At 43.7% G+C, this 22188-nt stretch overlaps 1 protein-coding gene across 3 annotated transcripts in view; it reads left to right on the forward strand.

Moving 5' to 3' along the window:
* Positions 1-9364: 9364 nt before the first annotated feature.
* The window catches only part of LOC119434991 (DNA-directed RNA polymerase III subunit RPC4-like), a 53868-nt gene continuing 41044 nt past the window's right edge, over positions 9365-22188 (forward strand). Inside the window, exons 1-4 of one of the 3 annotated variants that reach the window (XM_049672324.1) lie at positions 9365-9723; positions 11512-11626; positions 11849-12004; positions 20055-20215. In XM_049672324.1, the coding sequence (XP_049528281.1) occupies positions 11523-11626; positions 11849-12004; positions 20055-20215 (421 nt within the window). In that variant the 5' untranslated portion in view covers positions 9365-9723; positions 11512-11522. Of the gene's footprint in view, positions 9724-11511; positions 11627-11848; positions 12005-20054; positions 20219-22188 lie in introns of all 3 variants that reach the window. The other 2 variants (XM_037701980.2, XM_037701987.2) reach the window with 2 other exon arrangements.

Below are 22188 nucleotides of genomic sequence, written 5' to 3' on the forward strand. Positions count from 1 at the left end.
TCCTTGCTGTCAGCCATAAGTACAATGTCATCTGCATACATCAGTCCTGGTAATGACTGTTTAATCCATTCTCCCTGCTTGAAATAGGAAAGGTTGAAGCCAAGTCCGCTCCTCTCTAATTTTTTCTCTAATCCTTGTAAATACAGCATGAACAACAGAGGTGACAGAGGGCACCCCTGCCTAAGCCCCTGCTGTATCTCTATAGGCCCAGATACCTTGTTTTCCCATTTTATAAGCACCCTGTTACTTTTATAGATATCTTTTAAAAGATTTCTTACTCCATCTTCCACCTCTAGAGTGCCCAGTATGTCCCACAAATCCTTTTGGATTACACTGTCATAGGCTCCCTTGATATCCAGAAAGGCAAGCCATAGGGGCCTGTGTTCCTTTTCTGCTATTTCAATACACTGTGTCAATGAGAACAGATTATCTTCTAACCTTCTTTGTTTTCGGAACCCATTTTGTAGTTCCCCCAGCACCTCCTCGCTCTCCACCCATGCCTGCAGTCTGTCCTTTATAATCTGCATCACCACCCTGTAAACCACTGACGTCACTGTTATGGGACGGTAGTTGTTTATGTCGGCTTTGTCCCCCTTTCCCTTATATATCATGCTCATCCTGCTCAGTCTCCACCCGTCAGGGGCTTTACCGTCCATTATCATTTTGCTCACTGCCTCTCTTAATGCTTTCTTAGATTTTGGGCCCAATGTCTTTATCAACATAATTGGGATGCCATCAGGACCTGTCGACATGCTACTAGGAACCCTCTTCTCTGCCCTTTCCCACTCGCTTTGTGCCAGTGGAGCCACTGCACTGACTAGTCCATCCTCACCTGATTGAGCACGTGCTATGTTTCGTTCTTTAAATTTTTCTGTCATCATTGTTCTTATATGTTCCATTGCCTCATCTCCCTCTAGTCGAACACCTTGAGCTGTAACTATAAACCTCTGCTCTAGGCTAGTCTTATTACTCAAGGAGTTGAGATGTTTCCAAAATTTCTTCGCTGCTTTTCTATCCTTTTTGTTTACTTCTGACAACCATTGGCTCCCCTTTCTTCTGATCTTCTCATTGATCAAATTGGATGCTTCCCTTCTACAGTTTAAGAAGTTGTTCCATTTTCTGCCTACATCAGCTTCTGGTTCACCCCTCTGCTTTGAATATCTGTGTTCCCTGGATGCTTCCTGGCGTTTCTCTATGGCCTTCTTAACCTCCTCATCCCACCAGCTCTTGGGTTTACGTCTTCTGTTCCCTTTTGTCCTGACTCGTACCTTAGTAAGCTCTAGCTCAAATAGTCCTGTTAAATTTGCATATGCCCATTCTCTTTTTGTATCCTCTGAAATTACTTCCTGAATTTGCTGGGTTGCTATTTCAAGCTGCTTTTCCGAGTAACATATCCCACCTGGTTGTTCATCTTGCCTCCTACTTACTTTCATTTCCCTTCTAAAACTCACCTTAATACGTTTGTGATCACTACCTAGACTTCTGGAGCCATATTCATCTATGCTCATTACATTTAGCCTATCGTGCATCCTATGTGACATTAGTGCCGACGCCATTGAAACCGACGCCAGCGCCGCCCCTCGGGCTATCGGAGAAGCTCATATTTGCGACATTCGTGGAGCCGCCGCATCGCATAGCCTCCGCCGGAGAGTAAGCCCACTGCCCCCTTCTAGTACACTGTACCGCGGCTAGCGGAATCACGTGACGGTCCCTCCTAGTTTTTTTCCTTCCTCCATGGCCCGGCACTACACTCGTCTGCACCAACCTGCACGAAGTGTACGTAAATAAATTTAAAAAAAAATAACCCTACTACTAGGGTGCAGATGAAGGAAAATTCAAAGCTTTTCTTGGCAAACCAGGCAAGCAGCATTGCTAAGTGTCATATTGAACAATCCGTACGATAAAATTCGATCTTTACGGGAAATTTAAGCAAGAACAAAACAGTGGTAAGAGCGAAATCTTTTTTTTTTTTTTTTACAATTTTAAGAGAAAAACGCCCATTCCCGTACGCGAATTTAATTCACGCCTGATAGGGTGGCGCCCTCTAGGTTTAAAATGCGGATCCTAAAGTTGAGCAGAGTAACCAGTTGGGCGTGTTAGTTGAATATCGTAGAAGGCTGCAGCGCGGAACCGACGAAAACAGGAGAGGCACACAAAGAAAACAGACACAGCGCTGACTTTCAGCAATAATACTATAATATTGTTGAAAGTCAACAATATTAATCTTGAAAGTTAGCGCTGTTAAAAAAAATAAATTATGGGGTTTTACGTGCCAAAACCACGATATGATTATGAGGCACGCCGTAGTGGGGGACTCCGAAAATTTGGACCACCTGGGGTTCTTTAACGTGCACCTAAATCTAAGTACACGGGTGTTTTCGCATTTCACCCCCATCGAAATGCGGCCGCCGTGGAGAGTCAGCGCTGTGTTTGTGTTTGTAGTGTGCTTCTCCAGTCTTCGTCGGTTCTGCGTTGTAGCCTTTTACGGATTCTAGAGACTCTGTATTTGCTGGTTGAATGCGCCGGACGCACGGAGGAAGGAAACCCAGGAGAGGCCCCGGTCAGCACGGACTAGAGTGTTCTAGATTGTCAAGTACACTCTATACTCCATCTCACAAGCTGTTGTCAGCACTGTGGAAGCTACACGAATTCTTAGCCAATAGGAAGGCCGAATGCCCCTCGAAATGTGCTCATCCGCGCCGCGTCGTCTGCTCAGCGTCTGCTTGCCATCCTGTTACTTGCTCCATGGTTGGTAGATTGCCGCAAAACATATTTTAACACCGTAACCATAAGCTGCGTTCATCTTTCTGTCTCCCCTTACCCCTTCCCCAGTGTAGGGTAGCAAACGGGATATCTACCTTCCAGTTAACCTCCCTGCCTTTCGCATCTCATTTATCTCTGTCGCTCTCTCACATGCATGCGACAGCAGGGCTTCGCTTTACTTGTACGCTTTCCTTGTAGTTACCTTGCAGCCTCCTTAGCAAGCAATAAGGACGAACGCCCTCATAAATGTTCACATGCGGCACTGCGTCTATAGTTGGCGTTTGCTCGCTACCGTCATCCAGTACCATGCTAGAGCGGGGTAGTAAATTAATGATGCAATGGCTTTTATAGCGTTCCGCATCGTCAACGCATCACCAATGCTAGTGCTATGGCGCAGTGGCGCACCGACGGGGGGGGGGATTCGGGGGTTGTAACCCCCCCCCCCCCCCCTGAGGCCGACTTAACCCCCCCTTTTGTTTAACCCATGTTCTTCCCTTACGCATTTGAGTGCTGCAACTAAGATGTAAGACGCGCAATCGTCTGCACACTCGCAAAAAGCGCATTTTTTTGACAATTTCCCGTGAAGAAATCGAAATTAGTGCTGTTTAGATGGTATTGGCAAACTGTCAACCCCCCCCCCCCCCCCCCCCCCCCCTGGCAGAGATCCTGGGTGCGCTACTGCTATGGCGCCATCTGCTAACTAGAAATCAAACCTGTTTTACGGTTCGGTGCCATGTCTGTAGTCCTAGCATCGTGAAAACAAACAGCCGATCTCAATAATTACGACAAAACATAATGATATGACCTCAGCTTGAGATGAGACTTAGCGATGACGAATCTTGCCCCTTGTTTCTTGCTGACAGGGAGGAGAGCCAGCAAAAAGCGTGAATTCGGATCGAAGCGGGTGGTCAGCATCGTATGCGTGCTGCCTTGGGTGCTGCCTTGTTTCTATAAGTGATCACGGTTAGGGTGGCTATTATTGTTACCGGCGGTAACTACCACAGTAATTCTCAGTATACGACGTGCATGCGCAAAGGTCCTAACATGTCACGTATAGCTGCACCGTTTTTTGTTGCAAGCAAAAATAAAACTCTCTAGTGTAGCCAAAAATCAGCTAGTTACTCCAGAAACTATACATCGCTGCGCAAGGATGTTGCCTATGTACGCCTCGTACCTTCGGCGCTGACAACAGCTTGTGAGAGGGAGTAAAGCACGGACAAGTGTGGCGGAAGTCACGTGCTGTTTTTCGCAAAGGAGCACTGGGACGGGTACCCCAAATGTCAACGTTGCCATAGCAACCGCTCTTCTGAAGCTTTCGCTGCTGCTCTCGGTCTCTGAAACGTAAGATAAGATTTATCCGCCGGTGTCTTTTTCGCAGCACATTTTGTTCGCGAGAAAAGCTTACTTTGGAGTGTGGTGTGTAAGCTTAAAAGTTGTGTGTTTGGGTCTGTAAGTGTAAGTGTTAGCCAACAACAGATACACTCAAGCAATCACGGCGCGGGTCTTCGTCGTCGTCTTCAACGTGCCACGGAAAAACACAGGAGCGCGTCTGCTTCACTAACTGCTACAGAAGTTTCGTAGGCTTTGTTGTGACGCGCGTCGGCAGCCCACACTTCCAGCGGCTCGTAACAATGCAAGTTCAAAGTTCGCGCCATCTGCTCCGGCGAGCTGCGCAAAGAGAGATGGCATGGCACACCAACATGGCTGCACTTCCGGCTTCAAAAACATGACGTCAGGGCCTCTCCTGTTTTGTTTCTTTTAGAGTGCATCTTTCCTCCATGACCGGACGCGATTTTGGGAGCCGCATAGAGTTTCTAAATAAATACAAATATGAAACTCTATGGCGAGCCGAAAACACGTCACAGACATAGAGTTTGTATACTGACTCTAGAGGAAAAGCTGGGCGTTGCTACGACTCATTTTTGTAACACTCAATATATTCAACATATTATACAAAAGCAAGCACTTGCACGTAGCACGTAGCCACGGACAACGTTTGAAGTTAATTCCGTATATTTTTCAGAAAGATTGAATGGCTATTTAGAAAATTTTCATGTAAAATTTACGGTGTCTAAAAGGCTGCGTTTGCAGTCGCTATCGGAGGCTCTGGATCACGTTGATTGCGCTACAGTACACTGTAATTGCGCGCATCTGCACATCGCACATTCGCATCTGCGCCTGCGCGCCTGCACAGAGTAGCAACCACGACCTACTGGAACTACGACCTACTGGAACTACAGACCTGCACAGATGTCCGGCTTCTTGAGCCCACTTTCGTTCAACCGGTGGCCATAGGTGGCGCTTTTATAACCTGTAACATCTATGAAGGCGATGATGCGCTGCGGTACATCACAGACGTTATCAGGCATAACTTCGGTACGAGAAAAAGCGTAGTTCAGACAACAGCTCCAGCAACAACAGAGAGGCTTGAGAGATCAAAATTCAGCATAGAAAGCTTTTATTGGAAAAAGGCAGCAGAAAATGTCCCTAACAACACGGCAGCAGGACCCGATGAAATCCCAATACAGCTAATCAAAAACCTCGGTCCAAAAAGCAAGGCACTGCTGACTAATGCCATAGAGCAAGTGATTAGAACAAAGAATATTCCCGTTGGATGGCGTGAAAGCAAGATGAATCTCATCTACAAAGGCAAAGGAGATAAGGATAAGACGAGCTCGTACAGGCCAGTTACAGTAACGTCGGTGATATATAGAATGGCAATGCAAGCCATAAAATTAGAACTGTCGAAGTGGGTGGAGGAAAACGGTGTATTGGGGGAACTACAGAATGGGTTCAGGCCAGGCAGACGCTTAGAAGACAATATGTTTGTACTAACTCAGTGCATAGAGATTTCAGTAGCTCAGAAAAGACCTTTATGGGTAGCATTTCTAGATATTAAAGGAGCTTATGACAACGTAGACAGGTAATTGTTGTGGGATATTCTTCAATACGAATGCATAGATGACGATTTCGTGGAGCTGCTGAGGGAGATATATCGAGACAACCAAGTACAAGTGGCATGGGAAGGCCGAAAAGGAAATGAAATGGTGGGAATTCACCAAGGATTGAAGCAAGGATGCCCTCTGTCACCATTGTTGTTGACGCTTTACGTCAAGGGCATAGAAAGACGACTGGAAAACAGCGAATTAGGTTTTGATTTATCCTACATGCGTAATGGACAAATGGTGCAACAGAAGGTCCCTGGATTGATGTACGCAGACGACATTGTGCTACTAGCGGACAATAAAAAAGATTTACAGATACTTGCGAATATCTGTGGGAACGCAGCGACAAATCTAGGCCTTAAGTTTAGCACAGAGAAATCAGGGATTATGATCTTTAATGAACACACGAGTAACTTCGTGGTGTCAATTCAACAGCAAGTAATACCCATAGTGAAGCAATATAAGTACCTCGGCGTACACATTAACGAAGGAAAGAATTACTCAAGCAACCACCAAGATAATCTGAAAATAAGGGGGAAGCGGAATGCAGCATTAATGAAACACAGAGCACTGTGGGGCCACAATAAGTATGAGGTGGTGCGTGGAATCTGGAAAGGAGTAATGGTGCCAGCGCTAACATTCGCAAATGCCATTATATGCTTAAAATCGGATATATTGGCGGGTTTGGAAGTTAACCAAAGATCAGTAGGCCGGTTGGCTTTGGGAGCACACGGTAATACGACAAATGAGGCAGTGCATGGAGACATGGGTTGGGCCTCTTTTGAAGTCAGAGAAGCACAAAGCAAAATTAGTTTTGAAGAAAGGCTCAGGAACATGGATGAAAATAAATGGGCGGCTAAAGTGCACAAGTATCTCTACATGAAAAGCGTGGACACAGAATGGAGGAAGAGGTCAAGGAAGTTGGCAGCCAAGTACAGGATAATCGAAACTGTAAATAGACAACCAGGGGTCATCAGAAAGAAAGTGAGAGAAATAGAGACCATGAATTGGATGCAAAGAATGGAAACGAAAAGGACAATGGAGATTTACAAGAATGAGAAGAAAGAAATTAGAAGGGAAAATCTGTACGATAACACAAAGGGCAGTGCCTTGCTATTTGAGGCTCGAGCCGGTTGCCTAAGGACGAAAACATATCGGAACAAATATTCGGAACTAGATAAGACATGTGTATGCTGCAGTAAAGATCCAGAGACCACTCAGCACATCCTAATGGAATGCGACGGGATCCACCCAGCGAGAACCGTAGGTAACGTGCAACTCCCAGAAGCGCTTGGGTTTAAAGTGGAAGGAAACATAAACAGATCAGCCGTAGAGATCAGCAAGAGACGATTAGAGTACTGGTGGAAAAAAAAGCAGGGAAAAGATGGATACGACCTGATCTCTTAAAATCATAGGCAGCGCTACAAGCTAAATTTTTGAAAAAGAAAGATAATGAGAGGGGGGGGGGGGGGGGAGGTATACAAAAATGCTAGATAAAGAACATGTGTAGTACACCTGATTAAATCAAGCAGGCTAGGTGACTATTTGTCGCCACCCCGTTTCAAAGGGGATGCCAATAAATCATCATCATCATCGTCTGCTACTCGGCTGGGCGGCGTTCGAATGTGTGCGCCTGCTCTTCTGTAGCGGGCTGCAGACAATTTCTTACAATGTGACAATTTCTTACGAAGACAACAGCTAGTATGTCAAAATTGGTTAACTGTACTCATTGTAGTGGTATGTAATAACACGTAAAATAGTGCACGAATTCTTTCTCGGTTTGCCATTATGCGGAAATTTCGCGCTGCTCCACACAAGAAAAAAAGAAAAAAACTAACTGATCGAGTGATTGCTTACGTGTTTGTTCGGCCCGTCAAATATGCATCGCAAAGCTTTTATGAAACTGTGAAAACTGATGCTAGAGTCCTTAACCCAGTCAAAAAAAAAAAAAAAGTTCCTCAAACCAGTTGGAAATTTCCAATTGGAACCAATTGGATATTTCCAATTGTGTTTTGGGACACCCATTGGAAAAATCCAACAGGTCCAATTGGACCAATTGTTTTTTTAACACAATTGGACCCAATTGGTCTCTGACCTGGGCTCGCTGTGACCAACAATAAAAATGAAGGAAAGGAAAACAAACGCCTAGATAGGCCTTAACCTTGATATGACATATGGATATACTTGAAACTCCTTTCGAGAAGCATACTCACGCATGAACACACTACGGCAATTATCTTCATTGAAATATACCAACACTGAGCGCTTACTATGGGAGGTGCATGTCAGGTGCTATATATGTGAGTAAAATTTGGTTGACCAAGTGGTGCCAGTGGTTCATGAGAAATTCGTAAAATTTCAAGATAGATTTTTAACTTGACAGAAAGCTAAATACTTTTCTCCATTGATCACACCAATATACAAAGATCTTTTACTTTAAAACTAACAATATAATTGTGATGTTATTATTATCAACTATTCTGCTGTTTCGTACGTGAGATTACTCAGTGACTTCCAATTGGGTCCAGTTGGGACCAACTGGCATACCAAGCTCCAGTGATGTCCAATTGGAACCAACTGGACTTCTCATGATGCCCAATTGGAACCAACTGAACTTCTCATGAAGCCCAATTGGAACTTGGGCCTCCGATGATGTCCAATTGGAACCAGTTGGGTCCCATTGAAAAATCCAACTGGACTCAATGGTTTTTTTTTTACTGGGATTGCTTTATTCTGATTTACATGATGGCACACATCATTATACCATAATGTGATCGCTTACGTTATCCCACCTGTAATTAACTCAAGTAAGCTGCATGTAGCCAAGGCTGAAGTTACATGCCTTCTGCAGCGTCTGCAGATTCACGCACTTTGTGCGTGGTCTGCGTATACATATCGTCTGCGTGAGTCTTTTAAATTTCCTTGTTCATATCAATATATGAAGTTCTTTATTATTGTATTTCATTATTACTCTATTGTACTATATTTTATCCTACGAATCTTCTGGTAATCAGATTTTTCCCCCTTCTGCGAAGGCAACGGGAACAAATGTTATCGTCTGCTGGCTGTACTCGTTTTTCTTTCTTGCACCGCTCTTCCTACTGTATCTCGTGATTGAAATGAGAAGCAATCATTTGCAAATTTTGTTTTCTTTTTTATTTTCGTGAATTTATGCATTTACAAACAATGTAAACGATCTGTGGCTGCCGAAATAGCGGCACGAGCGCTGGAACAGGTCGCAGAAGCAGACGACAGCGAACAGGTTATAACTAGTGCCACTCTGCTCGTACGTTCTATCCCTAGCGGCAAAAGGGGTGAACTAGACCAGGCGTGCTGGAGCAGGGAGATCTGTGCAGGTCTGTAGTTCAGTAGGTCGTGGTAGCAACACGGCGGCGCCCTTGCGGTGGGGAGCTTTTCCTCTAGACTAGGTTGCATGGAGGAGGTGGATGGTTGTATTAAATCTATGGTCACAAACGTCGGGTTTTGAACACAAATTGTGCAAAAAAAAAAAAAAAGTGGGAATGAAGATTGCCATCTGCTTTAAACACTATCTACTAATTATGTTCTGCTTTTGAAAACGTTCAAAAAACGTTTTCTTTTTTTTCTTTCTTTCTTTTTTATTCTACCCGGTCGGGGCACATGGTCACCTCAGCGCGGTGCCACAACCATATGGTGGTGGCTACAACCGAGGGCGAAGTGGCCGAAGGGCACCGTTTCATACAATCAATCACATCCAATAATTATTGTATAAAACTCTATGGAAGCGCAGGGGCTGCTTTGGGTGAGAGAAGGCAGTGGCCAATGTCGCCTCCTCGCCTCCGCGACGTCGCAGACGTCGCAGGCGGCCGCCGGTCCACCGTCGAAATAGTAGTCGGCGTTACCAGCGTTACTGCGTGACACGCGGTTGCGGCGCCCACAGCTAACGTTCGCGGCGGCTGCCGTCTGCATCGGGACCGTGATCGGGACGCAGCTCACTGCAGCGCGGCCGACGCGGTGCAACGATTGCCTGTGGAAGGTATGCTTTTCTCTCCACGTTATAGTTATGCTTGGACCATGTTGCGGCAGTTGTTCGGGAGGCTTTGCCTGCAATTGCCGATAGTTTTGATTTGTGATAACGCCGCTGTCCCGGTCAGCTTGCATTTCCTCGTCGTTACACATATGTGTATCGCTTCACTATACATAAAATAAGGGTATTTATCGCTTTCTTTGCCTCTTGTTTTATTACGTGCTTGGCTGTCTCTACCACTGAAAGCGGCCGCGAGTGGCATGTGTTGACCACGTTTCATGCAAACGTTTGTATGAAGCCGCGGTGGAGGTAATAAACATAGCATAATTAGTAGATAGTGTTAAAAGCAGATGGCAATGACCCTTGGACACTTTTCTTTATAAGTACCGAATTTTGTATTTTGGAACCTAGGAGCATAAGCGCAGTCGTGGTTGAGTCACTTCACAGTGTAACTCTGCAGCTGTTGCACCCTTGCACAAATTTCTTGAGATCCCGAACTAACTTGCTAACTTCATTTCTGTTAAAGACCATGAACTGTTTTGTTCATCATGTCATGATATTGTGGAAGACCTTTTTAGAGACTGATTAACTCGGTCACCTTTAGAAGAAAATAAATAGAGAGCCAGGCATTCCAAACAAAATAAAAGCAAAAACTGTCAAAAAATATTTTTGTTTATTTCATTTAAAAGTTGTATGTAGGTTCATTCTGTGTTGTGCGGGGGTTTCAGTGGCTTTTGAATACAACACACTACAGGTATTGAATGGCATGTTTGCTTGTTTTGTAATAATCTTGCTCATTGTGCTTCGAACAGAAAGACATAGTTTTGTAATGCCAGCTTGGGTCACTGTCAATGTGTGGTGTTCAGGATGGTAGTGAAGGCAAGACTGACAACTGCTATCAACTTTTGTGGAAAGCTCTCCTCACTAGTGTCTTGGTGTGCTGAAGATTGTTTTTGTTTTGTTTTTGCTTGCATCATTTCAATGCTGACCAGCATAAAACCCCTAGAATGAAATAATTCGCACCTCCCAGGGTGGCTCAGTGGCTAATGACGATCTGCTGCTGAGTGTGAGGTTGCGGGTTCGATTCCCTGCAGTGGTGGCCACATTCTGATGAGAGCAGAATGAAAAAAAGAATGCTCGTGTACTGTACTTTGGGTGCATGTTTAGAAGCCCCAAGTGGTCGGCCCTTCAATGCAGTGACCTTCACAACCGACTGTGCTGTTTCAGGATATTAAGCCCTGCAATTTAATTGAATAGTTCATCATTCGTACCATTTACAAACCTGAAACGATTGTGGCAAGTAGCATTACAAACACCATTTCTACACTGTGTGCTGCCACAGGTGTTTCATTAAAGTAATTACATCACTTTATGCTTAATGTCCCATTTGCAGTTAATGAACTCCTATTTACACGAAAATAGTTGAGACAGACATAGCAACCTCATTACGCCAGAATGAGGCATTTTTTCTTTGCTTTATGTTGATAAAAATGCTGTTAATGAGACTGTCATATTCTTGTCCTTGGTGTTTTAAAAAATAACACATTACTTGCACTTCATTAAGATACTATATAAACTTGCAGCAGACTACTCGGGAGGGGGGGGGGGGGGTTGCCATCTCCATGCAAATGTTATGGTGAAAAGCTTTTGAGGAGCTGCTCCTGCCATTTGTGCACAAGCAAACGAGTTTCAATTTTCATCACTGAACTTGGCTTGGATATACAAGTTATGTTAAATGTGAGGCACCACCCTTGGCTTTACTTTGCTTAGAAATTGGTTATAAAATTTTCCTTCCAGGTGGGCCTGCAATGAGTAGCACTCCCAACGGGTCTCCCTCAAAGGTTGCTCCAAGTCCTCCTCTCCCACGTGGTGTCCTTGGTAGAAGTGGGACACCCCTGCTCCCTGGGACACGGTAGCTATTTACAATTTCTGGACTGGCTTTGAAACCAGTACCTGACAGTGCATGCACATACTTTATTATTGCTGTAATATGCAGGTGACAAGTAATTGGTACAATTTAAAGTCTATTGAACTTTGTCAATTGTGAACAGATTTCACTTATTTGCCTCGCTTGCACTTTAAATGCAAGAACTTAACTTTTGTACTTATCTTTGTGCTTTTGTTCATGCTGCAGAAAGCCAAAGCAGGAGGGCTGTTTTATTACCTCCAGGTTACCTTCCCTGAGAGGACCCAGAGACCTAACCTTATCTGGAAGCCCTGGACAGAAGAGAACCTTTGCTCCTAAGGTTGATGCACCTAGAAAAGCCCCTTCAGGTAGAGATGACGAAGGGTGAGTACCTTTCACTACCATTTATGGTGTTAAGGTGTTGGTCATACAAGTTGTTCGGTGAGTTAGGAAATGTTCTCCTCATGAAATGGAGAATTACAGCTACAGTCATTTTCTGCTGCTTAGGTGCTCAGCTGCTTAAGTGCTGAGGTATTTAACAGCTCTGAAAATAACAAATCGATGGGAACATAAATGGGTACTGGCACAAAAATTTTTTCCTTTTTTTTTTGATTAGATAGCTGTCGACTCTATAGAGCCTCAGTTCCTTGAGAGCACAACCAATAAATAATTACATCATGTTTAAATGTGACCAGTTCAAAACGAATGCTAAGTACATTGTGGCTTGATATATGAAGCTGGGGACTGTGTACCTCACAGAAACCTGATGTGGTGTTCTTGTGGTGCTACACACCACTGAAGCATGCGCACTCACAATAGCTGGGCAACTGGAAGCTGATGAGTCTATTCGCACTGAACGGGATAAGAGGGGAAGGACCTCCCCTGCATTTCAAGAGAAGCGACAGCAGAGGATGAGGCTTTATCTATTTTGAATGTAGAGACATATAATGAAGGGCTGATTTGGGGGTTGTTGAAATAGTTTGAGTTTTTTCTTGAATTTGACAGCAGTTCATTACTGAACGTGGAAAAAGTGAGTAAATAGACAGGTTATTTTCGCAAGTTTTACACTTCAAATCAGCATGCAAAAATTGCTACGGTGTTTGTTTGCTGTTTATCAGCCTACTGTAATGTTTTGAACGAAAAAGACATTCAGGTTGTTTTGTGAAATAAGCGGTAAATGTTGCGTCATATTGTGGGAACCCTCGGGTCCCATAACGGCCGCACGGGCAGCGAACGTCGCGTCAAGCGCATGCGTGCCAGGGAGAGTTGGGAGAGGGGAAACTTTCCTTCCGCGGGCGGCGCGCGGGAATCGCAAGCGCTATCAGCGCCACCGGGTGGGTCACGTGAGATCCCGCTGATATCGCCCGGGTCTCTTTGGTCTCCAGCAAGCGGCGACGGCGGAAGTCTCCGCCGCCGCTCCCGTATTCCCGCACGTGGTTAGTCAACCACGTTCTTGCCGCGGCAAACGCCGCGGCCCCCCCCCCGCATTCCCCCAGTTGGTAAGTCGGAAGCCCTTCTTTACCTAGTGTATTATTCTCTTCGAGGGAACCCTCAGCGATGTCAACTATAGCTAGCTGGCCTGCTCGAAGTGTTAGTTGCAGTCGTAATAAATGCTTTCCGGGTGTACACGTGGTTGTCGTCTATTGTTTCCTCGAGCTTGTACCGGACCGCGGTTGATGCGCAGGCATGCGCCAACCGCGCGGCTCGGTGTGTCGAGGAGAGAGCCGTCGGCAATCCCCCATATCCCGACATTTTGGCGCCCAACGTGGGGCAAGCTCTTGGAAAACGGGACGACGATCTGTCCGGACCAGCGTTAGGCCTCAGCCGAAGGCGTGATTGCTAGCTAGATCTGTGTGTGCATTCTTGAGGGCGAGTTAACGCTGCGCCAGTGTCGCCGAACTCGTGTAGACGCTGAGATTTGCAGCAAGTTTTCTTTTAAGAGTACGCCCGAAGCGAGTGAGTGCAGCAGCCGGTGCGGTGGTCGATTTTCCCTGTACTTATGTAAATAGCCTCCTTTCTGTATCTTTGGCTCTGGGAACCGGGCGCCGGAAACGCTGGCTAGGACGTCAGCGGGGCGCAGTCCCAGGAGTCGGCTCGAAAGCTGCGTGTTGAGCAGCGAGCGGGGACCGCTTAGCTAGGCCTGCATTTCCTCGCGGCGGCTCATGGGAACCCTTTATGGGTCTTTTGTGGCATTGGTATCCGTCATGGACGCGATTAGGCCTAAGGCTCTGCGGAGCTGCCGGTCGCATGTTCGAAGACGACCATGCCGTGACATTTAGCGGGTGCAACCGGATTCGCTAGTTCTACTATACTCGCCCGAGCGGAGAAACCTTGTTCGAAACAGAAAGCTTATTTTGTTCAGATGAACTCAATATTTTGCGGGCAGAATCCCCATATCCCGACAATATATGATATAGCATAGAAATCACTGGATGGTTGTTCCCGCACACACGTAGAGAGTACCACGCCTTAGAAACGGGCTGCGCGGATTGCTTTTAGTAATGGTATACTCTACAGATTTCTTTTCTCTTCGACGTATTATGTAAGAGTATGTCTAAGGCTGTGCGTGTCTCGCACGTGTATTTAGAAGATGGCAGCATTTCAGTTTCATTTAGTGCGTGAAAGTACTTATAAATAAGTGTGAATCTTCTTGTAGTCTTGAACGTGCAATTTGCGCATTAATTTGTGCGTTAATAGCGGATGTAGAGTACGAACAGACAGTTCAGGGCGTTTGTGCCGCATATGATATTTCAATGACCATTTATTTAAGGTCATCCTGCAGTTAAGTAGGAGGATTATGGTGTTATATACCTAGACGTGTAATGTTCTGCTCTTTTTTTTTTTTGGTATAGTAAGCTGAAGGTCGTAAGTCCGAATCCTCCTCCAGTCCACCTCATTTTCAGGCATGGAATGGCACCTGACACTGGCAAAAAAAAAAAAAAAAATATATATATATATATATATATATATATCGCCGAGAGCTAGTGGGGCTATACCAGTCAAGGTACCACCAAATTAGGAAGGCCCACTTAGCTTCAACAAAGTCACTCCCTCACGAGAACAGGAATTTGCCTCCCTGATGCAGTATTCGGTCGCTACCTCCATAATGACTCCAACAATTTACCCACGGCCCTCAGTCCCCAGCGGCTGCGGAGCACCTGACTAAGGCGGCGGTCAGACCTGCTATGCGGCAGAGGGTGCTAAGAATCTGGGTTCAGACAGGCCGCCAATGGAAACTGAACCTAGCAACGTTGAACACGCGCACCTTATCGAGTGAGGCTAGTTTAGCTGGGCTATTTGAAGAATTATCAGGTATTGCCTGGGATATTATTGGCCTTGGTGGGGGGGGGGGGGGTGAGAAGAACTGGTGAGGCTTATACATTGCTGACTAACGGCCACGTCCTTTGCTACAGAGGTCTTCTAGATAGGAGAGAATTCAGAGTAGGATTTCTAGTCCATAAGGACATAGCGGGCAACATTGATGAATTCTACAGCATTAATGAGAGAGTAGCAGTCGTCGTAATAAAGCTGAATAGGAGGTATAGAATGAAGGTTGTACAAGCCTACGCCCCAACCTCCAGTAACGATAATGAAGAAATAGAACAGTTTTATGAAGATGTCGAATTAGCAATGAGAAAGGTGCAAACTCAGTATACTGTAGTCATGGGCAACTTCAATGCAACAGTGGGGAAAAAGCAGGCTGGCGAGCAAGCAATTGGCAACTATGGCATCGATTCTAGGAGCACTAGAGGAGAGATATTGATAGAATTTGCGGAAAGGAATAGGCTTTGAATAATGAATACCTTCTTCAGGAAGCACAGCAACAGGAAGTGGACCTGGAAAAGCCCGAATGGAAAAACAAGGAATGAAATAGATTTCATACCCTCTGCTGATCCCGGCATAGTGCAGGATGTAGACGTGTTAGGCAAGGGTAAAGTGCAGTGACCATAGGTTAGTGAGGTCTAGGATTTCTCTCAATTTGAAGAGAGAAAGAATAAAGTTAGTCATGAAGAAACAGGCCAATCTAGACGCAGTAAGGGTAAAAGCAGACCAATTCAGGTTGGTGCTCGCAAACAAATATGTAGCTTTAGAACAGGAAGATAAAGACAACATAGAGATAATGACTAAAACAGTAACTTGGTTGATCTCAGAAGCAGCAATTGAAGTGGGAGGTAAGGCACCAAGGCAACCAGTAGGTAAGCTCTCCCAAGGAACAAAGGACCTAATAAAGAAACAGCAAAACATGAAAGTGTCAAACTTGAGAGGTCAGATAGAATTCACTGAACTGTCAAAACTGATCAACAAGAAAAAAAAAATGATATCCGAAATTATAACGTGGAAAAGATTGAGGAAGGCAGTAAAATATGGACGCAGCATGAAATTAGTGAGAAGAAAACTAGGCATAGGACAAGGCAAAATGTATGCACTGAAAGATTAGCAGGGCAATATCATCAGCAATTTCGATGACATAGTAAAAGCAGTGTAAGAATTCTGTACTTCCAAGCTACTTTCATTCTTGAAAGTAGCCAAGCTTTCATTCGAAGTAGTGGTGAACAGGATACAGAAACCCCTTCCATAACTAGCGATCAAGTTAGAAGGGCCTTGAAAGACATGACGAGGGGAAAAGCTGCTGGAGAAGATGGAATAACAGTCTATTTAATCAAGGATGGTGGAGATATCATACTTGAAAAGCTTGCGGCCCTTTATACGCGATGCCTCACGACTTCAAGTGTACCAGAAAGCTGGAAGAACGGCAACATTATACTCATCCATTAGACGGGAGACGTTAAAGAATTAAAGAATTATAGACCCATTAGCTTGCTCTCAGTATTGTATAAAATATTCACCAAGGTAATTTCAAATAGAATCAGGGCAACAGTTGACTTCAGCCAACCAAGAGAACAGGCTGGCTTCAGGAAGGGATATTCTACGATGGATCATATCCATGTCATCAACCAGGTAATAGACAAATCTGCGGAGTACAATCAACCTCTATATATGGATTTCACAGATTATGAAAAAGCATTTGATTCAGTAGAGATACCAGCAGTCATAGAGGCATTACGTAACCAAGGAGTACAGGATGCATACGTGAATATATTGGCATATATCTACAAGGATTGCTCAGTAACCTTGGTTCTCCACAACAAAAGTAGAAAGTTACCTATCAAGAAAGGGGTCAGGCAAGGAGACACAATCTCTTCAATGCTATTCACTGCATGCTTAGAAGTATTCAAGCTCATAGACTGGGAAGGCTTAGGAGTGAGAATCAACGGTGAATATCTCGGCAACCTTCAGTTTGCAGATGACATTGTCCTATTCAGCAACAATGGAGACGAATTACATCAAATGATTGAGGACCTTAACCGAGAAAGTGTAAGAGTCGGGTTGAAGATTAGTATGCAGAAGACGAACGATAATATTCAATAGCCTGGCCAGGGAACAAGAATTCAGGATCGCCAGTCAGCCTCTAGAGACTGCAAAGGAGCACGTTTATCTAGTATGTTATCTCATAGGGGGCTCTGATGATGAGAAAGAAATTTATAGAATAAAAATTGGGTGGAGCGTATACGGCAGGCCTTGCCAAATCATGAATGGGAGCTTACCGCTGTCGTTGAAAAGTACAATTACTGCACTGGTGCTAGCACATGGGGCAGAGACTTCGCGGTTAACGAAGAAGCTTGAGAACAAGCTAAGGACCGCACAAAGAGCGATGGAACGAAAAATGTTAGGCCTAACGTTAAGAGACGAGAAGAGAGCAGAGTGGATCAGAGAACAAACAGGGATAGCCGATATTCTAGTTGACATTAAGTGGAAAAAATGGAGCTGGGCAGGCCATGTAATGCGTAGGATGGATAACCGGTGGACTATTAGAGTTACAGAATGGATACCAAGAGAAGGGAAGCGCAGTCGAGGACGGCAGAAAATAAGTGGGGTGATGAAATTAGGCAGTTTGCAGGTACAAGTTAGAATCATCTAGTGCAAAATATGGGAAATTGTAGATCGCTGGGAGAGGCCTTCGTCCTGGAGTGGGCATAAAAATATGATATGATATAGCATGCAGTTATGGGTTGTTTTTCAGGGGAGAGAAGATAATTGTTTCGTTGCGAGAGAGCAAATTTGATTAAAAAATATATTGTTTTTACATGCTATACTGTTTCTTAGCACCAGTGTTTTCATGAATATGTCAGAAAATGAACATGCTAGCAGTGTTAAAATAAACATAGTGTGGGGCCTGCCATGTTCCAAGAGTTTACAGCAGCAACGAAAACCTCGTGAAGGAAGAAGAAGGATGCATTCTTCTGGCTTGCATCAGTCTCTTAACAAAGATAGTGCACATAATCATCAAGTATGCAAAGACCCCCCTGCTCCTTCAGGCTCCTGGAAGCCCTTGCACATCAAATGTCCTCTGGACAAGTATCCACACCATCTTTGTTGTGGTGCATTCAAAAAGTGCATGTTTCTAGAGACTTCGCAAAGCAAAAATTCATATGAAAGGAAGCATTCCAAACGTTCTGGCCTAGATATTGTGGCTACCAATTCGTCAATGAAGCAAGCCGTCATAGAGTTGAAAGAAACTTCTACTAACTGGAACTGCAGAAAATATGCCCTATCTTTTACAAAAATGTTTTCAAGTTCTTTTCAATGGCCCGGATATTTTTTGCAAGTTTTGTGTAATTCAAGTGCTTTTCTTCATGGCAACAAAATATTTCAGTTACTGCATGGTGTGTCATATCTGATACTCTACTTTTGCTTATAAATTGCAACTATGCGTTATTTTGAAAATTTAAGCTTATTTGGGCATATCTGGCCTAAACAAAGGCTTGTCTTATTTTTTCACAAGAAATTAAGAATTCATGCTCTGAGGGGTTAAAAGAAGCTACCAATCAATATCTGTTGCCTCTTTTTTATTATCTGGCAGCGCACCATTTCTGACCAACAGCTGAGTGCTTTGCGACTGTAAGTACACGGTGTGCTGTGCATGCACAAGTGAACATGCACAAAACATCTAGTGGAATGATGGCATTTGTGAATGCCAGTATTTGTATGTCATCTACCGAGATGGTTTAAATCCATTTCTGGCTGCTCTCTTCTACCCATATTGCTGCTACTGGGGAGGCAGATATATGGGCAGTAATATGTACTGCTATCAGCACAAGCGTGCTGGCAGTAGTAACCTGGACAGTGAACAAGTAGCACAGCAGTGTAGTAAACGACATATTTGCATTGCAGTTACTTTAAATGTACCTTGTTGGAAAGGTGATACAACGTTCCCAAAATGCACGGGAACATCATCGAATCAAGTGGGAAATCAGTACAGTATACAGAACTCTTATCATATATTATAATTATTATGCTACTGCAAATCGGTATAATTTCAGATAATGTGCCAATGAGGTTTTATTGTATTAGTGCAATCAGTGTGTTCTTATTTGTGGTGTGGTGTCACCTTTAGTTGCTTTTAATACTATGCATTTCTGTCAACTGTTGTGCATTACTAAATATGCTTGTGGGATTCAGACAAGGTAATTGGATAAGGCTTGTTTTTCTCTGCCTTGAAAATTGGTAATTTATAGTTGCTTAGTCATGTAGCCTGCAAATGGAGGGGTGTGTTCTGCACTTGAGTTAGAGGCCTATGCTTTCAACTCCAAAGTGGCCTGCGAAGTACTTGAGCTTTCTTGCTGTTTACCCATTCTGACAGCTTCAGTGTACAGGTGTACTATACTCATTATATAAAATGCACCAATTTAAGGCAATTAAAGTACATACTTTTGTTTCCACTGTCTCTCTGTTGCGTTTCGTTCCATGAGTACAGCAAATGCTTCCTGCCTACTGAAGCTATTAGTGTGGTTGCGTTTGTACAGTCAAATTTGTCTATGTGTTGTGAACTTGTGCCATCTACAGACACCTCTATCTGCGACATTTGTTTTTCTGATAGTCATACCAACAAGTTTTTTATATTATTTGGGCAAAGGTGTTTGGCCAATATACATTAATTCCCAGTTTGTATTGTATGGCAGGGGTTTTTTTTTTTTATTTATCTCCTGCATTATGTGCAAAGTGCCTCATTTCATTTTTCACTTCAACACGTTCTGAAGTTTGACTGTCCAGCTGAATTGCTGCATGTTTGAAGTTGAAAATGTGTAGCTCTGCAGCTTGGTTAAGGCTTTACAACACGTTTCTCGTTTCTTCCTGTGCTCCACTTTTCCATCCCTCAGAGATATGACATGAAAAACGCGGTTTGATAGCACTGATGGCATGGGTTTCGATTAAAAAAAAAAACAGTGCAAACTAGTAGCTTGTAGTAAAAATAGTTCTATGATGCAACTGGTCTATTGTTGAAAAGGTAAATATAGGGCACTGTATAATCATAAGTTTTTTAAATTTGTGGAGACAAGAAAGACACTTGTTTAAGAATTTAGAATTTACACAGGCTCGGAAGGGGCAAAGGTTATGAAGGCAGTCGTGGATCCTACAACCATGGAGGGCGAGGCTCACGGCGAGGCAGAGGCGGCCACCACCCAGATCGAGGAGCTCGTTTCATCCAGACACAAGGAGCCACATTTTCTCAGGGTGTGGAAAGCACAAAGACAAGTGGTGAGTGTGTTCAGCTGTTCTTATAGTCTGATACATTTTAAACCACCTTAAAAAATATCTGATGGATTCTTTTTTTTTTTTTTTGCACTTCTTGGGCATCCAGAAAATGTGTACAGTAATACCTTACTATAACGAAGTTGAAGAGGAAGCTGAAATAACATTGTTATATGCGTTATTCATTATAATGGTTGTCCACTGTCACGACAGATATTTCCAGCAGAGGAGGGCTGTTGGTAACCAGTAAGTCAATGCAAAAGCCCTCAGTGCACCACTAAACGACTGTGAAAAATTGTTCTCTACCCCGTCTTCATGAACACAATGACGTGTCCTCTAATTCACACATTGTGATATTCCATGTGCAATAGCTGTGGTTTACCTGGTGCACACCAAGCACACGGCACATTGTGGTAGAACATGCATCTCTTGGCAATAAAACGCAGACCATAACACAGTTTCTCTGTCATCAGTGTTGCAGCCATAGCCAGCTTTATTGTTTGCATCTGAGGCCCGTAAGCTTGGACGCAAGTCGGAGAAAAGATGGTGCTGACAAAAAATTCAAAAAATAACTTTTCGCTGTTAAAACATACCTTTTTGTAACTTCTCACATGCATTGCAGACATGTAGAGCTATTTAGTGATGCATCACATATACTTTTAGGCCGACCACTAAAGCTACTTTTTTTTACCTTAACCACAAAGCTTTTCGCAAAAAAGATTAAATTTAGTTTTTTTTTTTCCCTGGCTGATTGGGTGAACCTTGAAAACTTCAAATAATTTTCAGCTATACTATGTCATCCGGGCTACCATTCTATATTTAATTTGTTCCTTCTGTGTTTCGCTGCATTCGAAAAATAAATGCAAGCTTTGCAATTTTGCTTGCTTTTGCTGGTGTCAAAAGCACTCGAAGTATCCAAATATTTGAGAAATTGGCTATTTTGGCAGTCACACCACTTCATTGTCTTGCCATACACACAATCTTAATTTCTACATCATACAACATGCCTTTGAAAAAAAAAATGTTGATTGGTGCCTTCTAGCTTAGCTGGGCAAGAAAAATAAGTTTTCACCAAAGTGCCAGACAATTTTTGGCAAACAAAAAAATTATGTGGAGAATGATTTTTTAACTTCAACAAACACGTGGAAATTGTGAAGGTCGAAAAAATGCTGGTTACTGAGCATGAAATGACCTACCTTTACAGTAAAGTCTTAGCATGCTTGCAGTAGTCACTTGTCCAGCTGTATAATGGCACACCAGAAAGAAATTAAAGTTGCATAAAATGGTAGCAGTAGGAGTTAAAGGTGGGGGGTCAAAGATAAGCGAGAAGAAAATATGGAGAATGAAATAACCAACAGACATGAAATAGTGCAGATAGAAAGAGGTCATTATAATATGTTGAAAGTAAAAATGCTACTCAAGTCCTAGGTGTGCTTCCTATGGTCTCTGCTTGCAAGTGCATTGGTCAAGTGCTCTGTGCTAAGAACACAGAGGACAATGAAATGAAAGATTTGCACTGCACCCATCATAAGTATTCGTGGCATTGAAGACAGGGTTCAGTGAAGGTGGACACTTGCAGTGTAGAGTGGCAGTGCACAATGCACTGATACGTGTTACTTGAGCAGATTGGCCTTGTGATTTTAAGCTCAGTGATTTCTAGTTGTGGACTGCGAACCAGTATCTCTGTGTTATGAAGTGAGGGGGACACCTGAAGGTAACAGAAGTCATGCAAGGCAGTCTATAGCTTGCCCTTCAATTAAGGTTTCTAACCATTCCAAATTTAATGGACCAGCCCGAGTCTCGACTTGACTGAGTTGGGACGGCCAAATATCCCGACTTTTGCTTTTATTTCTACTGAATAATGATCAGTAAACCAGATTTTCTTTTTGTAATGACTGACAGCTCATTTCCACATTATTCCCTATTGTTTCCTGTTGCATACTTAGAAAGATAATTGTGTTTTTGTTGTTGGTTCT

The sequence above is a fragment of the Dermacentor silvarum genome, chromosome 1 (genome assembly GCF_013339745.2).
Source record: "Dermacentor silvarum isolate Dsil-2018 chromosome 1, BIME_Dsil_1.4, whole genome shotgun sequence".
Taxonomy (NCBI): domain Eukaryota; kingdom Metazoa; phylum Arthropoda; class Arachnida; order Ixodida; family Ixodidae; genus Dermacentor; species Dermacentor silvarum.